At 39.9% G+C, this 19,895-nt stretch overlaps 1 protein-coding gene across 4 annotated transcripts in view; it reads left to right on the top strand.

The window, feature by feature from the left end:
- FBXW11 (F-box and WD repeat domain containing 11) overlaps positions 1-19,895 on the top strand; it is a 100,459-nt gene that overhangs the window by 69,693 nt on the left and 10,871 nt on the right. For all 4 annotated transcript variants that reach the window (XM_075900140.2, XM_075900143.2, XM_075900142.2 and 1 more), the window contains 7 exons: positions 4,284-4,470; positions 5,402-5,492; positions 15,412-15,549; positions 16,192-16,310; positions 17,187-17,436; positions 18,744-18,862; positions 19,322-19,432. In XM_075900140.2, the coding sequence (XP_075756255.1) occupies positions 4,284-4,470; positions 5,402-5,492; positions 15,412-15,549; positions 16,192-16,310; positions 17,187-17,436; positions 18,744-18,862; positions 19,322-19,432 (1,015 nt within the window). The remainder of the gene's footprint in view (positions 1-4,283; positions 4,471-5,401; positions 5,493-15,411; positions 15,550-16,191; positions 16,311-17,186; positions 17,437-18,743; positions 18,863-19,321; positions 19,433-19,895) is intronic.

Below are 19,895 nucleotides of genomic sequence, written 5' to 3'. Positions count from 1 at the left end.
GACTATAATCAGAGAGTAGTTATCACTGGTTCATATCTAGTGGGGTATTACTATGGCATCACTCCTGCGTCCAGTACCATTCTGTATTTCTGTTAATGACTTTTTGGGGAATGGAGTGGAGCATATGCTTATAAAATTTGTGGATGCACTAGGCTGGGAGGGTTGCAAGCACTTTTCAGGACAAAGTCAGAATTCAAAAAGACCTATGCTAATTGAAGAATTTATCTGAAATCAACCAGCGAAAATTTAATGAAGACAAGTACAAAGTACTGTACTTACAGAAAAATAAAGTGCACCTAGAGAATAAAATAGAAAATAGGGCATTATTGGCTAGGTGGTAGTATTGCTAGAAAGGATCTGGGGGGTATAGTGAATCGCAACTTGAATGTGAGCCACCAGGGTGGCGTAGTTGTGAAAAAGGCCAATAGCATTCTGTGGTATTAACAGGAGTGTCATGTGTGTGACACAAGAGGTGATTATCCTGCTCTACTTAGCACTAGGGAGTCCTTGGCTGGAGTACTGTGTCCGGGTCTGGGGATGATGCTTTAGGAAATATGTGGATAAATTGGAGGAAGCCCAAAGGTGGGTAACAAAAATGGTAAAAGGTTTGGAAAACTTGACCTATGCGGAAGAGTTGGAAAATGAGGTGTTTTTAATCTGGATAGGTGATATTGGGGGGGGGGGGGGTCTTAACGTCTGCAGATTTGTAAACCTCTGTTTTAAAGAAGATGGTGATGAATCATTCTGCATGTCCAGGGAAGGTGGGTCAAAAAGTAATAAATGTTAGATATTAAGAAAAACTTGTAGCAATTATTAAATTTTCTTCTGAGGATTCCATGTGAGGCTGTGGAATCCCCTCACTGGAAGTTTAAGAGCAGGTTGGACACACTGTGCCAAGCATGGCCCAAAGGTGTTAGTCTTGCCTCAGCTAACTGGCTGGGCTCAACTTCCGTTTGTTCCTTCCAGCCCTACAGTTCTGTGAGACTGTAATTTATATAGAAGGCCTAATTTGACATGGTTGTTGAAAAATGCATATTATTATCTGTAGGAAGTGCTGTTTGTTGCATGAATATCAATTAAAACTGCTTAATAGTCATTTACTCTGCAATTTCCTCTCTTCCCATCACCGTTCACTGATTTCCACAAAGCTTGCCTAATTAATATGCAATTCAGTTAAGGACTCTAAAAAACATTCTTAAATAGATCTGTCTTCCAAATTAATACTGTTTTCTTTGCTCTTCTGCACTGCTAGATCTAAACCAGACCATTAGGTACAGTAGCAAGAGAAAAGAGTTGTCGTAGCTTTGACCCAGAAGTTTTTCTTTTATACTTGGCAAAAAACTCTTCAGGAGAATTTGCATCCTAATTTGAAATGCAACTCGAAATATACATCTTTGACCTTCTGTTTAAATTCTTTCTTACATGCATCTGACGAAGTGGATCTTTGCCCACGAAAGCTTATGCTCCAACACTTCAGTTAGTCTATAAGGTGCCACAGGACTCCTCGTCGCTTTCTTCCTTTTTTCACCTTTAAATGAGCACAATCTGCTTATTATATAGTACTCTCAATTAGGGATGTTAATTTTCGAATCCTCAGCTAATCAAGTAGCTGATGGAATTTCAGCTACTTGATTAGTCGATGGAGGGGGTGCTTGCTGCGCCTCTGCCTTTTAAATGTACTCAGAGCCTTGCGGGCCATTTCCCCTACTGCACCTTTGCCTCCCCTACCTCCCTGTTGAGAGGCTGCAGAGGGGGCGGGAAGTGACTAGTGGAGTAGTGATTCGACTACGTGATAAGCCCAGGCTTATCGGTAAATCGACTAGTTGCTTACAGCTCTACTCTCAATAGAAGTTAATATTTAGACTAGAGATAAGATGTATAAAGGGATGCTTGTAGCACCTCATCTAAATAATCAAATACATGGACGGATTGGGTGCATCTTCACTGACTTGAGAGGAGTTTTATCTGTGTACCGCTAATTAGCAAAAACACCTGAAAGTTTAACATTGTAGTCCACCTGTTCAATAAAAAGTACATTATCTAATGGTTTCTGAGACAGGTACAGAACAGTAATCTGTATCTGCCTGAGTAGATGGGCTAAATTCTGGACTTTTGTGTGTTTGGATTTAGGTAAACGATTCTAAAAAGCAGCTATTGCAATATGCCTCTCCCAGTAATCAGACCTTTCAAGCTAGAAACTAACATTCTTTGAATATATTTACATCTGCTGCAGTGTAAATTTACACCTGCAAGGGTAGTTAGAAAAGAACAACCTCCTGGAAGAATGTCTTCTCTCCGTTGCTGAACAAATGCATTAACTTCTTTGGGTAAGCCAGTGTTTAAGAAACTGAGATGGAAACTTGGAACTCCTGGGAACAGACTGAGAAATACAGAGCTAAATGGCTTTATGCTTTTTTGGGGGAAGGGGGCATAGCTTCTGGCATCTCTTGCAACCAACAAGGGAGGTCTGGTATAATTTTACTCGTTTGGTATAATTTTACTTTGCTTGTGAGTCTCTTGTGATTCGGTTGTCACACAGATGGCATCGTTAAAGTCGTTTCGACCCGGAAGTTTAGGTTTGTCGGAATCTGATGGTAAAGTGTGTGATTTAGTCATGGATCCTGTTAGGTATCTTCTTTGGTTTCATCCCCTTCCAGAATGGCTGCAGCCAGGGCTGAAACTCCTTTCTACACATGCACAGCTGTGAGTTTGTGTCAGATCTGTGGTGTATGTGTCTGCCCTCGACGTGGCTGGGGCCTGGGCCCAGAGCTGTCATGTCTCTCCCCCTTCCCACCCCCCCACGTACACTAAAATGACTGGAACTCTTCTCCCCCCCCCCCCCCCCCGCCCCCAGTAACGAGGGCTGGAGTTGGAATTGTTCTCTCCCCTGTAGCAGCAGAAACTGTCAATTGTTCCCCGTCTAGCTTGGGCTCCGAGTCCCCCTGGTAGTTAGCTCTGGTCATTTTTAGTAAAAGCCATGGAGAGGTCGCCAGTTTCTGTGAACTTTTGTTTACTGCCTGTAACCTGTCCATGACTTGCACTAACAATAATCATGATGCAGTAGTAACGTTACTGATGGAGTGCCATTTTTGCCATCAGGAGCACTGGTGCAAACTTATTGTATCATGTGCAGCTGTTATTGTCCTGTATTTTAAATGTCATTCAGATGAATGGAGTAGGATAACTGATTCTCTTTTTACCTTTTCTTAATTTACAAGGACTTATCTACGCTGCAGCTTAAGTGGATGTAACTTATGTTACTCCAAGATGTGAAAAAACACCTGCCTGAATGATGCCAGTTGAATTGTCTTAAGCAGTGTCTCCGCTGCGCAGTGTCAGAGGGAGACGCTCTCCTATACACCTAGGGTTCTGCCTTTTGTTGAGGTGGAGTAATTAGTCAACAGGAGAGTGCTCACTTCACATTGGCACTGCTGCAGTGCGGTAGTGAAGCCAAGGTCTCGTGTGGTCTCTTTAGTATACGGTTAAGAACCTTTAGCTTCTGAAGTAAGTTCAGTATGTTCTCAGCTTATGGTAACAGCTTAATGGAAGAGACTTGTTTAACCTTGACATTAAAAGATTTCTTTGCAGCATCCTTTCCAGTACATCATCTTACCACCTCCCAAAAATGTCTGCATTTGTTCAAGAGGGATCTGATCATATACTGTGTTCACTTGCTCTACATTGCCAGGGTAGGAGTTAATCATGAAAAGAAAGAATGGTAAGAGAAGAGAAATACGAAATGTTTCATTTGTTTTGCCATGTAGCAAACTGTAATGTTCTGAAGGAGTTCAGACTATGGTTTGAAGTCTAGAAGCCACACAAAAATTGGACGAGTCATGCACTGTGTTTAATTCTGGTTTACTCTCATAGCCCTGCTTTCAGAGAGTATGCAAAAGATGCTGGAATAAAAAAATTAGAAACTTGCTCAAAATGTTGGTTCTTGTGTCAGTTTGAATTTAGTGCTTCTTTACTAGTCTTTGCATTTTCTTATCTAATTCCTAAGCTTTGATTTTCAGTGCAGTTGGAATGTTTTCCCTCAGGTTATTAGTACTTCAAGTTTGATTTATTAGATCATAATGTCTCTCTTTTTTTGTGCAGTGTAAGGTAATTTGTCCATAACGATGCAGCACTAAACCTTTCTATAAAATAAATATTTGTGTTAGTCCTTCTCTAGTGCCTTAAGTAGAGCCATGTTATCTTTTTCCTGAGTGTACCACACAAGCGGAGATCATTTAGTGCTTTACTGTCAAGTCTGACGTTTTGATTGTCCTTGTTTTTTGTAGAGCAAGGCTTAGATCACATAGCAGAAAATATCCTTTCCTATCTTGATGCCAGATCACTCTGTGCAGCAGAGCTGGTGTGTAAGGAATGGCAGAGAGTCATCTCTGAGGGAATGCTATGGAAGAAATTGATTGAGAGAATGGTGCGCACCGATCCACTGTGGAAAGGGCTCTCTGAAAGAAGGGGTTGGTAAGTACCACTGCCATATGTAAATGATTTCACCCAACTTTGTAGGTTATCGCTAACAAGTATCCTTCATTCAGGGTTCTGCCAAAAGGCAAATGTATATGGTATTGCTGGTCCTCTTAAATCTTCCATGGAAAAGTGTGAGGGGTGGAGCAAGGGAGGGCATTACGATAGAAGGGCACATAAATTGTATTAAAAATCTGTTTAATGAGCTCCCTTTTTTTCTTCAGATCTCTTGCTTGGTTTCCCTCACCACGCAACTTATTGAGTTTTTATGGTAAATTTTACTCTGCAAAGTCTCAGTGTAGCAGGTTTTTTAATATTTATCCATATTTCCTCTGAACTGTAATGTGTCATACTGAGAATATAAAGCTACTACTCTGTATGCTTAAGTACTTTCTCAAATGACATCTTGCCACTTAAACTTTTGTGTAATGGCTAATAAGAAATCAAAATTTCATTTCTTTCTTAGTAATACTTGGTTCCAGATTTGGGAAAACTGTTTTTCCCCATCTTTTGCAAGTGTCTGACAGTATAGGGAGAGTTTCCTTAATGTGTTTTCCTCTCTCGCATCTTGATTTACTGCATGCTGTAATAGCATGCTTATGAAATTGCAGACTGACTCAAGAACTGGCCAAGGTGGGAAATCCAGCAATCTAAAAAAAGCTTGTCAGAATAGCAAATTCCTATTTATAGAACACAATGAAAGAGAACTATTTTCTTCTTTGAACATTTTTAAAGTACAGTTGTTGTTGAGGTGTATAGCCTGTTAGATATTATTTTGTATATGGATTAAATGACTTTATAGTATCAATAGTAATGTTTGAAAATGGATCTGCATCATTTTAGTTTAGTGCAGAGTTATCCATCTAGCAGGGAGTTTTGGTTTAACATATCACAATGGGAAATATAACCTTTTTTTCTTCTTTGTTAGGGATCAGTACCTGTTTAAAAACAGACCCACAGATGGCCCCCCAAATTCATTTTACAGGTCATTATACCCAAAGATAATACAGGACATAGAGGTATGTTTTCTAACACAACTTTTGCTATGCAAATAACTTTTTAAAGTTAGTACATTTTCTTGATAGCTTGTTTATTACTCTGATCTTTTTCTGAACATGTTTTTAAATATAATGCATTATGTAATTGATTACACAGTTTCTAGCACTAATTCTGGTCTGTCAGGAAAATGAGGCAAACATGTATAGTAATTTATTGGCTACAAAATGAAGGTAACTTGTTAATGACAACATTGGAAGCATGCTTCTTTTTGAAAGGTTTCAGGACATTTCAAAAATGAACTGTGAAGTCTAACTTAACAGTATTATAATATTTAATGGTCCCTTGCGGCCCCAGATAATGACACGTGTTCTGAAGAACCAGATTTTCTATATAATTTCATTATCCTAAATTTTAAAAAGCCTAGATTTAAACTTTTAATATTAAACATTCAAATACCAAGATCTGTTGAATATTTTCATTCCTCCTTCCCCAATTTTCATCAACTCATGATAACAAATACAGCTTTCCTTACAAGGGGTGCCGAATGACTGTTAAGAGTTTATAGCATGGTTACAACAATAAAAAGTGTGTTTTAGGGGTAAAGAAGAGGCAGAAACGACTTTGGTTTGACAATGTGATTTTGCTTACCTTGTGAAAGTTAAGGCTCGTTTACTTTTCAGCATATATTTGATAGATCAGGGTCATTGGTGTTCACTTAATAGAAGCAAAGCTTAGTCTTATTCCATTAGCTATGTATCCACCATAAAAATGTGTTACTTAGACCAAAAACTGCAGTGCATTTATTTCAGCCAGGTGATGGACATAAAAGTTATTCGTCCAAAATGTAATTAGTGAAGAAACACGTGTTTGGTTAAGGCAGATGTGAACTAATGGAATCATTCTGTTATGGCAAATGTGAGTTTGTGAAGCTGGCATTTCATGAACAAAATTATTCAAAGCTACAACCTGTCTGTAAAATGTAGCTGCCTCACAAATCAACTCTGACCCTCATTTTTAAATATATTTGTATAAGCTACTGTTAGCAAGTTAAATGGTATGTTTCAAGTATAGATCTGAACATAAAATTAGCTGTGATATTAGCACTTATTAGTTGTGCACCACACACCTTGACCTACTTGATCAAGCAGAGGGGCTTCCTTCTAGTACTGGTTAACTTTTGCTTTAGTGTGATTGTCACCTGGCTTAGGTTGTAGGCTTTCCTCGGTTGTTTCAGTTTTGTTTTTTGCTGGAGGCTGTCTCCTCCAGTAAGAGCCAGATCCTGTTCCTAATTGAAGTAGCAAAAATAGGAGGATTTGGGCCTTAAATCGTGTAAGTGATTATTCAAGTGGAGTCATCTTAAGATTTGAGCTCATGTACCGATTCATATTTGAGGTAGAGTGTACTCTAGTCGAACACCTAGGGGTGATAGAGATAAACACTGAGAACACATTTGGAAGTGTACTCTTTGTTGAGCTCCTGCTAACAGGCAAAGGAAGAGTTTCCTTCTCTCCACTCCCGCCCCTCCCCTCCCAAAAAAAGATTGGGGTCTGTAAAGGAAGAAACTTTTGGAGTAGGTCTCTGGTGACCCTATTGGAGCAACCAGGTAAGGAGGAGAAACACTCCACTGCCTGTCTGCTTATCCATCACTCAACAAACAGGCCACTTTCAAATGTGATTTCAGGTTTGTCCCCATCTTCTCCCCCCTCCCCCAAATCAATTCAAGGGGTTCTGGTGTTTAGAGCACTGACACAAGATCCACCCTCACTTCTTCCAACTAAGATCTATACATGGGCCCAAATCTTGAGATGACTCCACTGATATAATCACTTAAAGAAATGCTGTTGGTTGGTCTTTACTAACATCCATTGAAATCTATGGAATGGTTTTTTATTTATATGTAATTTTTCTCTAGATTCATTCGATTTTAGTTGATAAATCAACAAAAGCAATGTGAAAATACAGAGTGATTTGAGATGATTTCTGGTTGCTTCCTCAGCCTTGTTTTTATTACTTGCAACCTTTGTAAATCTTTGTTCATTGGTCGGAGTTAGAGAGATGAAAGTTTTTAAGCTGATTACCCTAACTGATGGGAAACGAAAGGCCATAAAAGTGCCCAAACCCTACACTGACATTTTTGATTAAAATTGTCATTTAACATTGACTTTTCTCTGGGGCTCCCTAAGGTTTTGAAGAGGTGGTTAGGTTAGCACAGAAAGATACACCAAGGTCCAGGGACTGGTAGTCGAAGCTGCATAGTGTCAGACTTCAAAATAAGGAATACTGAGAGTCAAGGCAATTAACCATTGAAACCGCTTTCGTAGGGATTTTGACTTTATCTCCTGGACTCTCTAAATCAAGATTAGAGGTCTCTAAAAGAGATGCTCCACCTCAGTCAGAGGGTATGGGCTTGCTGTAGAAATCGCTGGGTGGAATACTAAGGCATAATGTTTATTCAGGTGCTCAGTCTAGATGAAGGTAGTTGTCCTCTCTGGCTTTAAAATCTGAGGGAGTTGAGGGTGCGAGGTCTCGGCAGGGGGATGAGGGTGGGAGGTGACTGAGGGGGTGGGGGTGCGAGTGCTCGGCGGGGGGTGGTGCGTGAGGGGGCTGGGGGTGCGAAGTCTCAGCTTGGGGGTATATTAGTGAGCATCTTCAAGAGATTATGCAGAAGACTGCTACCTGAACACCTTTCTCTCAAACCCCCCCCCCCCACACACACACACACACTCTCTCTCTCTCTCTCACTCACTCACTCACTCACTCACTCACTCACTCACTCACTCACTCACTCACTCACTCACTCACTCACACACACACACACACACACACACACACACACACACACACACACACACACACACTTGGTTTTAGGGGGCTATTCAGGGTCTGAAGAATTTTCTGTCTTTGCTGATTATTAAAAGCATTTGTTACTCTTACTTCAAACTTTGTTCTGTAATATCTGCCTACAATATTCTTTGTGAGATTTGTGATGCTTACCTTTCCACAGGCCTTCAGAATTCAGTATTCATATTTTTGGATCGCTACTTGTTTTCCTGTTGACTGTGTGGAGGCAGGAAAAGAGAATAAGGGAATTTGTATGCAGCCATCTTGGTCTTGTTAACAAGAGAGCAAGAGTCAGGCTAAGTCTGTGGCCTGACAACGCGAGATCTGTAATTAGACGCTGCCTTTGCCTCTCGCCTCCATACGGAGATAAGGATAGAATGCTGACTCTAGCAGGGACCTTGAGATAAGGAGCATCTGGGTGGAACTAAATAACTGTTAGCCATTGGTGTTTGTAATGGGAAGGAGACTAATTGTTATTGTTATTATATCTAATAGACAGTTTATAAACTGCTTCATAATTGCTTGTATTTGAAGATCTGCCTCGGGGGGGCTCCCCCCCGTCCGAACCAGTTTTTCCCTTGCTGCAACCCGTAATAAAACTGCCTCTGGCTACTTGTTGCTTACTAACTCAGAGTGAGGACAATGTTTTCTTCCACACTGTCATGTTAGCTCTCAGAAGGCATATTTTTTATAAGTCATTTGCATAAAGACTACATTTAAGTATTACAAAATGTACATGTGGTGATTTAAGAAGTCCTCATTAGTCAGTATTTGACATTTAAGGTTCAGGGATAAACCAGACCCATTGTTAAACTATTTCTAAGGGGATTTCATTAATTTATGTAGCTGGTACTAAATTGGGTTGTAAATGAGGATAAGTGCAGTAGAAAAATGGTCTGTCTTGATTGGATTGACTAACAGAATTCAAAAAATAATCCAGAAGCCAAATTGAGGATGGATCAAAAGCTTGTTTAATTCTTTCCCTTGAGTTCTGTTAGCATTTGGGGTTGAAAGTCTATGCAGCCACAAAGTGATATTAGCTGGCAAGGTAATACAGCATATGATCTGGCAAGTTGAGGCTCCTTTGCCTCTCTGAAAATGTATTAGAGCCAATATCTATGTGCTCCCTGCCATACACATTTTCAGAATATATTGTTGCTTCTATAGTCATTGAATGAGAAGGGACTCTTTAGAGAATGGAAACCAAAGTTTTGGAAAGAGGCATGCAACTCTCCACCTCTATAGTGAAGAATAAATGAGGCCAAATATTTAATTAGGTTGTATTTCATAACACGCAGACCAGTAATATCAGGTGTTTCCCAATCAATTGTTGCTGAACTTTTCACACTGAGTACTTTAGGAACTCCTAAGAAAGCCAGATGTGGGTTTGCAAAATTTGTTTTTGTGGAGATCATCTGCGTTGGCCCAGTTAGACCTACACTTGGAAACAGTCCACAAATATTGTGGTGCAGACAAACTGTTTTAAATGGACTGCATTAATAGGCAGATTGTCAAATAGTAGGGTAAGCTTTATAGTTTTGACTCCACAATGCCAAATCTCTTGACCTCTTCCATATGATTTATGAAGCTGGGCCAGTTTATCTCTTTAGAATGAGCACAAATGCAATCATGATCTGACAAGACGATTATTTTTTACGTATTCTTCCTATCTGGAAATACAGGAGATGTTCCTTCGTCCTTGTTTCTATGGAGACAGCAGTCTGCTTAATTAAGATGAGGCTACCAAATGAGATTTCCTCAAAGAATTTAGGAAAGAATCCGGTCAACCATCAAATAGACTCCGTGTGTTCTTCCAAGAGTTAAGGGAGTTCATATTTTTAAAGATATTAGCTAGCTTTTTAAAATCTTAGGCATCAGAGAAGAGGCTCTTCAGTGGAGTCGTAGGGTCAGGTGCGGAAAGATCTTCACTCTTTTTTTGCCACAGTTCGTGTGTAATTTCAAAGGTGTAAAAATTTGTGGGTGGCAATAATTAGCATATCTGAGTGAGATGACTCAAAAATAGTTGGGAAATCTGGTTGGCTAGCATGCATCCAAGCTCTCTTCCTTTTGAGAGCTTATCATTGAAGTAATCAGTGGGAGGTTTTTAAAAGCATACAGGTACCTAAGTTTCTTTAAAACTGTTGCCAAATAAGGGGTTGTTTGTGAGTGTTTCTAAGAAGTGAAGATGTGCTCAAGCATCAGTGATGGTGGCCAAATTATTACCTACTTAAATATATATTTCTAACTTTATATTTCTAGTGGTATCACACAGCTGTTCAGTGACACTAATCTCAAATGCAAAGCAAAATGTATAAAATAGTCTCTCTCTAATAATTCTGTCCTGCCAGTTATTCTGCAACTATTGATGCATATGTCATTGCAATAACTCATATGTTTGTCCTTCCTGCTTTCCTTATCTTGTTTTGTAGGCTTTTTAAAAAAATCTCTCTTTGAGAGTTGGATATGATGTAATTACATTGTTCAGGTATTATCTTACCAAAAATTCAGCTATACATCTTCTCTTTTGATATTTTGGTCTTGGAAAGGGTTCAGAAAAGGGAAACTAAAGTGATTAGGGGTTTGGAACAGGTCCCATATGAAAAGAGGCTAAAGCAACTGGGACTTTTCAGTTTAGAAAAGAGGAGACTGAGGGAGGATATGATAGAGGTATATAAAATCATGAGTGGTGTGGAGAGGGGGGAGTAAGGAAAAGTTATTTATTAGTTCCCATAATAGAAGAACTAGAGGACACCAAATGAAATTAATGGGTAGCAAGTTTAAAACTAATAAATGAAAGTTCTTCACACAGCGCGTAGTCAACCTGTGGAACTCCTTGCCAGAGGAGGCTGTGAAGGCTAGGACTATAACAGAGTTTAAAGAGAAGCTAGATAATTTCGTGGAGGTTAGGTCCATAAAAGGCTATTAGCCAGGGGATAGAAATGGTGTCCCTGGCCTCTGTTTGTCAGAGGCTGGAGATGGATGGCACGAGACAAACTGCTTGATCATTGTCTTCGGTCCATCCCCTCCAGGGCACCTGGCACTTGCCACTGTCAGTGGACAGGCTGTTGGGCTAGATGGACCTTTGGTCTGACCCAGTACGGCCATTCTTATGTTCTCTCCCTGCTCTCAAGAAGGCATGACTACTTCTGTCTGGAAGGTGTCATGTTGATTTAATCTCCATGTATTTCAGTTTTGAAATATAAGGTTTCCAGAATCCTTGCTGGGAAATATTTACCTTCGTATCTGTCTTTCGAAAGGTAGTTTGTGTCTTTTCGGTTTCCAGCCCTTATCGGATATAGTGCCGTATCACTTGAGCAGCTGTCTGCTGTCTTTATTTGGGAGTAATTTAAATTATTTAAAAGTTTTTACCCTGATAGCAGATTTCACTTTGGTTGGCTTTGCCTTTGCTAACTGTTCAGTGATGTAAACAGACCAATAAATGAGAGCTTCCTAGAAATGTAGGACTGGAACAGACGTCATTATGTGAATAGTCCAGCTCCCTGCAGTGTGGCAATACTAAGTACTATTGAGACATTTTTGACAGGTGTTTATCTGAAACCTCCAGTGACAAAGCCTCCCTACATAATTTGTCCTGGAGCTTAGCCACCATTACAATTAGGAAGATTTTCCTAATGTCTAGATCTTCCTTATTGTAACTTTTTTTTATACTTCGCACTTGTGTGCGGCCCCCGACTGAGGGTCATTTGTCCCCAACCCAAAAAAGGTTTCCCACAAATTTAAAATTGTTCTTTTACTTCCCGTTTTCTACCCCATTAATAAAAAAATTCTATTACATATATTTCATGTCTTGAACTTTCCTATAAGTGTAATCTATGCAAAATGACTGTGCCCGGTCAGCAACAGATCTCACCTGCTAGTCTTTGATATTTCCACTCTGGTTTCATGATAGTCTCCTCTCATTTTTTATTGTGTGAGGGTACAGTATTTTTGAGAGCTGCTTTTGGCTACTGATCTCATGTTTTTGACTTAGTTTCACACACGTCTATAAACAGAGGCTGTGTATATATGCTGTAGAAAAGCTAATATTTCCCAGCATTTCAGTTGGTTTGGTATATAGTTCTGGGAACTAAGTTTAGAGGAAGTTTTATTAATGGCTTGATGCTTATTGAGGGGACGTATTTAAAAATACAGGTAACATGTTGCAAAGGTTTTGTAATTTAAGTGTGTGAAGAAACCTTGGATTTCTGCAGCACTGATTCTGTAACATTTGCCGTGGTGCATAAAATGTAGTAGCTCCTTCCACACACACGCTTACCCTCTCTGCATATTCAGAACTCATTTTAAAATATCTGCTTGGGGAGATTGTTGGTAAAATCTGTCAGCTTCACCTTGGAGTAACAGAAATTTCATGTTGTCAGAAGCTTTAATGTGGTTGCAAGTCCTGTATTTAACATGCTCCTTTGGTAGAGGGTCTTCCTAATTGCCCACCCACTCAGCTGCATTTAGTCATCTTAAATATTATGTCTCTATACTCACATCTGGTTCCACTCTATTGCCAATTGTAGTACTGCTGTGTGTATATTCTTTGTGTATTGTGGCTAGTTTCCCAGTATATTGAAAATTTACGCCATGTTAAGGAGGTTTTACAGGTTCTCAAAAACATGAAATATTTTCCCACAGTAGCCACGCCATATAATGTCTAAATGAAATGGCATCGATCGATAGAAGTAAAATACACACCTGTACGTGACTTACTGCTTTATAGTGCGCAGACCAAGGTATAAATGTTTGTTCTTCATTTGTAGCCAACAGTTACATATGGCAACCTTATTCAATAGCTTCCAGTGGTGGAATTTTGAGCATTGAACTTAAATAGAAACAGTGAATGAGTTAAAATGAATGGTTTTTTTCTTCTGTTTCCCAGAACATTAAATGATATTGCCCTGCACAGAGGGCAGGTGCTTAATATCACCTTTTTAAATAAACATAGCTGAATAATGTAAATAAAAAGTAAATGGCTCCCTTTCCCCCTGCAAAAAACTGCAAACCAAACATAAACAGATATTGTAATGAGCAATCTGAGCTCTGCCAGGCACACTACAATATATACCCAAGGCCGAATCTGGCATGGTGCTGAAAAAGCTCAGTCCATACAAGCGGAATATAATTATTTAATACTCAGTGTACAAGTTGCTGGCTGTCCGTTTGAAAACCTTGGAAGCATTAACTGACCAGTATTGCTGATCTGTTCATGAAAACTGGATTTCTGCCTGGATTTTCTTGTAAATGTCACTTAAGGGTGGGGCGTGGTGGGGATGATTTTGTAAGCATGGCTTGCTGTTTTGTTTACCACCATCTCTAATGTCGTGTCAGCCAATTGTACCCTTCTGGCACTTCAGGAAGTGTGTTGTGGGGTAATTATGTACGTATTCCACCCAAAGTGTGTTAAAAGATTAGGATTGTTAAATATCAGTTAATTGATAAGTGCACTCTGGCTCCACTTCCAAGGAGCCCCCTGCCTCTCTGCGCTGCTGCCTCTGTATCAGAGGCAGCAGCGCGGGGTGCCAGGCGGGCGTTGGTCTGCAAGGGGAGCCAGTTTAAAATCCAGAGGTGGCAGCAGCCCTTGTCCGGGGCGGGGGAGAGAGGAATGAGCTCCCGGATCCCGTGCAAGCTGGAACTGAGCCGTGCTGCCTGGATCCTAATACTCTTTAAATGCAGAGCCGCAGCGGGGGTAGGTCTTGGACCCAGTGCAAGCCAAAACTGAGCTGGGCTGTAGGCTAGCCTACTTAAAAATGTACTGATGGGGGGAGGGGAGGGAGGGTATGCGTGTAGTCTATAGCATTAACCTATACGCTTTTGCTATCGGTTAATTGGTAAATCATCTATACTATTACATCCCTAATATAAGATACCTTTGAACAGCAACATTTTTGAAAAATTGGGAAATAAAATTTGTCTTGATTTGTTCTTAAAGTCAGTTTTTCTCTTGGGTGATTTTGAAATCTTTTGAGGGGAAACCCAAAGGAGGGACACACAACAGTTCATAATTGGGATTCAGAGTTGTGGAACTTGAGTAGAATGGAGATAATAAATTGAGCATGGCATCAAGATATCAACAAGTAAGATCTCCAGAACAAATCTCCAGTTTAGCAGCTGCTAGATTGCTACTCACCTGTTTCTCTCTTCCAAACACTGCAATCTGTCGTTCGACTTACCTGTTTTTCTGTGTGTAAACAGAGAATGAGAAATATCCCAGTGTATCTAAGGGTTCCATATGTTTATTTGTTTGTTCCACTGCACTGAATCTTTGATTACTCTTATAAATCTTCCAACTAGGATCCCTGATTTCTTTGAAATGGCTCAGCATGTTTCCTTTCGCCAATGTAAAGTTGATTTAAAAATAGAACGTAAATCTGTTTTCATTGTTTAATTGATTGCAACCTATTTGCTAAAATATACCAGATTTAAATTTTATATTTCCCTACCAAAGTCTACCCCACAAAATCAAAGTGAAAGGCTGAAGTATTTCATATTTAAAAAATAATTTTAGGAAGAACATTTACTGGATAACGTCTGACAGAAAAATTGAAGGCAATTTTCCAATAGCTAATTTTCATTTTTTTAAATAGTCTGTTTTTTAAAAACCGTTTTGAACCTCCATTTTGGACTTTAAACAAATGTGTATTGTTGTTCACTCTATCAAATGAGACTGAGTGTTTTGTGATGTTGCTGAATTATAAAAATGGAGGTTTTGTTACTTATGTCAGATGATGGATTAACTAAAGGAGCAAACTGAATTTTTCACATTGGACAAAGTCTGCGTCAAGCATTAGGGAACCTGGTGTAAGTTTGGGGGTTTTAACAAGTAAAAGTTGTAACTTAGTCTTAAAAAAATGCAAAAGTCGTAATTCTAAGTAGTCATATTTTAAATATTTGCTATTAGAATTAGAGATGCTCATAATTTAAAAGTACATAGAAAGTTAAATGCCTCAAAAGAAACTCACATTGTCAGTGTGCATGGAGGAACTGTGCTCCTGGTAAAAAAACCAAGTTACATTTGTCACAGAAATCCTGGTTTTAACAAAGGTACGTGGCTTTATTCATCACTTGGTATAAATCGTTCTCCTCTCTCTCTAGACGATAGAATCTAACTGGCGATGTGGCCGACACAACTTGCAGCGAATTCAGTGCCGCTCTGAAAATAGCAAAGGTGTCTACTGTTTACAGTATGATGATGAAAAGATCATCAGTGGCCTAAGGGATAACTCCATTAAGGTAAATGCACTGCCTTGGTCTTTCAGGAGATGTGTCACTCCCTCCATCTTGGCGTCAGACTTGGAAGTGAGGCTGTCAAATGCTGCTTATATCCTTGGGGCACCTCTCCACTGGCTTTTGGTGGGGCAGTGTTGGTTGTACAGCACTTTTCAAGGATGGCATATTTTGCATGATCTGCAGGGGAAGCTGGTAATACATCCCTGCTTATGTTTTACTTCCTGAATGCTGTGGACTGCCAGTTATGGCAGTTTTGACCAGATGGAAAATCAGCACTTTCTGTGAAATCAGGTTTACTATAAACAAAATGTTTTGTGCCCCCTGGTTTGGCTGCGTCCTATGGTGGTGTTAATAGTTTGAATTATTGCTAATGCTTGCTGTTTCCATATGAAACAAAATGTTTTCTTATGGAGGACAAACTCCTGTCTGATATCCTGGTTGGCAGGTTCATTGGTCTGTCCAGCATGTGCTTGTCTCCTTGGCAAGGCAGGGAAACGTAAAAACAGAAGAGACGGTTCATGGTCCGTATCTGAAAATTGCAGGAGAATGGGCATGGTGGTTTGCTCATAGATTCTCTTTGCCATCATTGGTTCTCATCACAATAGTGGAAGCCAACGTTTGGACCCATCTCTTTGTTTTTGACAGATTTGGGATAAAACAAGCTTGGAATGTTTGAAAATATTAACAGGGCACACTGGCTCCGTACTCTGCCTGCAGTATGACGAGAGAGTCATTGTAACTGGATCTTCAGACTCTACAGTGAGGTGAGCTTCAAAAGTGTCAGCACAACAAACTCAAGTCTGGGTAGGGGCGTTTGGAATAAATAATCCACCGCAGCTACTGAAGTGTAAGGACCACTCCACAATATATATCTAGTACTGTGCCATTAAAAGCTATACTAAAGGCACGTGAGAAGATTGTATGCAGTATTTTGTAGGATTCCAACGTTTTAGAGGCACATACTTGTACCATCTTGACCTTCAAAAATTTTGAAAGAATGTAAACTCTCAGATTCAAAGCATAACTTCCAAGTTTTTCCATTAGGAAAAACGTCCTCGCGGTCAGGGTGGTTAAGCACTGGAATAAATTACCTGGAGGTTGTGGAATCTCCATCACTGGAGATATTTCAGAACAGTTTGGGATAGACATCTATCAGGGATGATCTAGATGGTGCCTGGTCCTGCTGTGAGGGCAGGGGACTGGACTTGGAGACGTCTCGAGGGCACTTTTGGTTCTAGGATTCTATAAGCCAACACCTGACTGGGATAGGAAGAAGCTTCTCAGGCAGGTGTGTTAATCCATAATTGCTCACTTGAGGTTTCTTACAGCTTCCTCGGAAATATCTGACCACTATTGGTGATGGGATATGGACACAGATTCACTGGCAGTTCCTGTATTATTGGATTGAAATGTTTGTGTGAACTTAATCCTCAACTTCTGTTTGATTTGTCACTTTTAGACATAACGTTACTTCTGGAAAGAAAGTATATGAGTTAGCAAATTTGGCCTGCCAGAAAAATACAATGGTTGAGGAAGGCTGTCCCTCAGACTGGCAGACCACTCTTCAGTGTGTGCATTTCCTGTTCGTAATTGTATAGTCAGGATATAATTCGGGATAAATTTCATTTTTTTCCCCTCAGAGTTTGGGATGTAAACACCGGCGAAGTTCTGAACACACTGATTCATCATAATGAGGCAGTGCTTCATCTACGTTTCTGTAACGGCTTAATGGTGACGTGTTCAAAGGACAGGTCCATTGCTGTTTGGGATATGGCATCACCTACTGATATCACCTTGCGTCGTGTGTTGGTTGGACATCGTGCTGCTGTTAATGTGGTAGACTTTGATGACAAGTATATTGTCTCTGCATCAGGTGACAGGACCATTAAAGTAAGTTGGCAGAATGAGGCCTGCTGTGTTTACTCGGGAAGTTACAAATCAGTGATTAACGTGTGTCCACGAGTTTAAAAAAGTCCACTTCAGGAAAACGTCTGATTGTTAAATGTGAGCTTAAAATCCGATTTCCAAATGTGCATATGAGCAATTCTGTGGCTATTCCTTTACCATTTATCTAGTCATTTCCTGTTAGATGTTAATGCCTTTTTGAAAATAACTCGGCTTGTAACGCTTCTGTGGCTTCTGTCATAAAGTTATAAAAAGCTTAAAACTCTCACAATATGTTGTTAGGTCATGGAAATTGGCTAGAAATTAAACATGGTACTTTTCTGTGCATTTTTCTAAATGATTTGTGTTTTATATAAATTGGCAAACTTGTCCTAGTCATGGTATTTATGGGCAGCCGCCTTTCCCCACCATACCACTTCAGCAACTAAACAAACTGTTGCTATGTTTGAGGGTTTAAAAGGATGTTTGAAGACTGAATTACATGTCAGAATATCTGTTACCCACTCACTAATATGAGACACACACTTCCATACCTCCCTCCCTTAAACCACAGCTGGTCAAAAGAGGGTGTTTTTGGCAGTTATGTCCCACAGTAGGAGTGCTGACACAGTTTTTATAGTGGGGGTGCTGGGAGCCATTGAACCAAACGGTAAATCCTCAATAGAATGGAAACTCCTTCAAGCTAGGGGGTGCGACAGCATCCCTAATTCTAGCACCAGTGTCCCAGAAGATGACAATTCACAAAGATTCTAAACAATTCTTATAATGTTAAGCCCATCTTCTAATCCCCGAACTGTTCTCTCAGCTTGGAGTCAAGTGTCCGTGGTCTTGTTTCCAGTAAGCAGTAGATTGACATAGCTAGCAATGATTAAAAAATAGGTTAATAATATTCAACTTGCCTTTTGTATCTAGAACCTTGTTACTTGGATCTGATTACTAGCCAGCCAAAATTTAAATTGTCAGAATTTTAAAATTTCATAAGCAATACTTGGTTTTTAAAAAAAGTTCAAACATATTTAATATATTAAATTTATGATAATCAGACTTTTGTGTCATACATGTGTGGGAGGAGCCAGCTGAGTTTGGAGTCCCATTCTGACACATATTGTACAAATACAAAATACACCTTGGTCTTAGCCTCTGAGGAATTTAGTCTAAGTTTTTATTCATCTTCCCCCCAAAGTTCTACTTGAGAATCCTGATTTTTTTTTTTTAAGGGAAATTTTAATGTAATTTCTGTTTAACATTTAAAACCTTCCCCAAAGTTTGATTGTTTTAATTTTTTTACACAGGTCTGGAGTACAAGCACATGTGAGTTTGTTCGTACTCTAAATGGGCACAAGCGTGGCATTGCATGCCTACAATACAGGGATCGACTAGTTGTGAGTGGATCATCAGACAACACCATTCGGTGGGTGGAAGATAGTTGCTAAAAGCATATTGGAGAGAGTGTGCACTTACCAGTGTAAACAGGGATTTTTCCTAGGCCTCTTGAAACTGTTCTACATTAATTCCCCCCAGTTGAGTAGCACAGTCGTCCTCAATTGGTTCCCAGGGGCTATTCTCCCTGCATGTCATCATCACAAGCTTCCAACCTTTACTTTTAGCATGCATTGAACTGAGACAATGATCGATCCAGTTCAGTGAGGTAGACAGACCAGCAGTGTGTCTGTGTACTCCCTGCTGAAGACTGCATACAGGGGCCTCAGGCGTACTCTTGCAGTCACCTTTTTGCAGTGCAGCTTGGGCTGATTTTTTGCAGCACCAGTAAAGTTTATGCTAAAATGGAAATTTCAGCGTGAGTAAGCGGATTGGTGTGCTAGTGTCACAGGTGACTTTCTCAAAGATCCGTTTCTTCTGCTTTCCTAAGGTTGTGGGATATTGAATGTGGTGCCTGTTTAAGAGTATTAGAAGGCCATGAAGAACTGGTTCGATGCATCCGATTTGATAACAAGAGAATTGTTAGCGGAGCCTATGACGGGTAGGTGCTTCAAACTCCCTTTGAGAAGGGTATTCCTGGATCTCCTGCAGAAGCACATCTTTGAAAGTTCTCATCGCAAATGCACAGAATAAGGATTCTCTTTTGGTTTATATCTTGCTGTCTAAGTGATCTGGTTACAGCGGATCTACATTTAAACTGGGTGTTGCCCACTTGGTGTAGATTTCAGCAGTGCAGACTACCTATATCCTGAATGTATTCTTCTGAATATTATACATTTAGTTTTATTCTGTAGCTTCTTCCAGTGACTTGTTCTTAGAACTCTTGAACTCTGTTCTTGGGGGCGGGTAGGTAGATCTAGCTCCCTGGAGAATTATTTGTTCTCCTAATCAAGTTTATATGGATCTGCTGTACAGTTCACGCAGGTTAGAATGGACAAATATCTTTAAGGAGTGTCTGTTGCGAGTAGACACCTCACTTTGTTTCCTCCCTGCAGAGGTCACTC

The sequence above is a fragment of the Pelodiscus sinensis genome, chromosome 16 (assembly GCF_052426305.1).
Source record: "Pelodiscus sinensis isolate ZL-2025 chromosome 16, ASM5242630v1, whole genome shotgun sequence".
In the NCBI taxonomy this organism is placed as follows: Eukaryota; Metazoa; Chordata; order Testudines; family Trionychidae; genus Pelodiscus; species Pelodiscus sinensis.
This window is presented reverse-complemented; position numbering and strand designations above follow the sequence as displayed.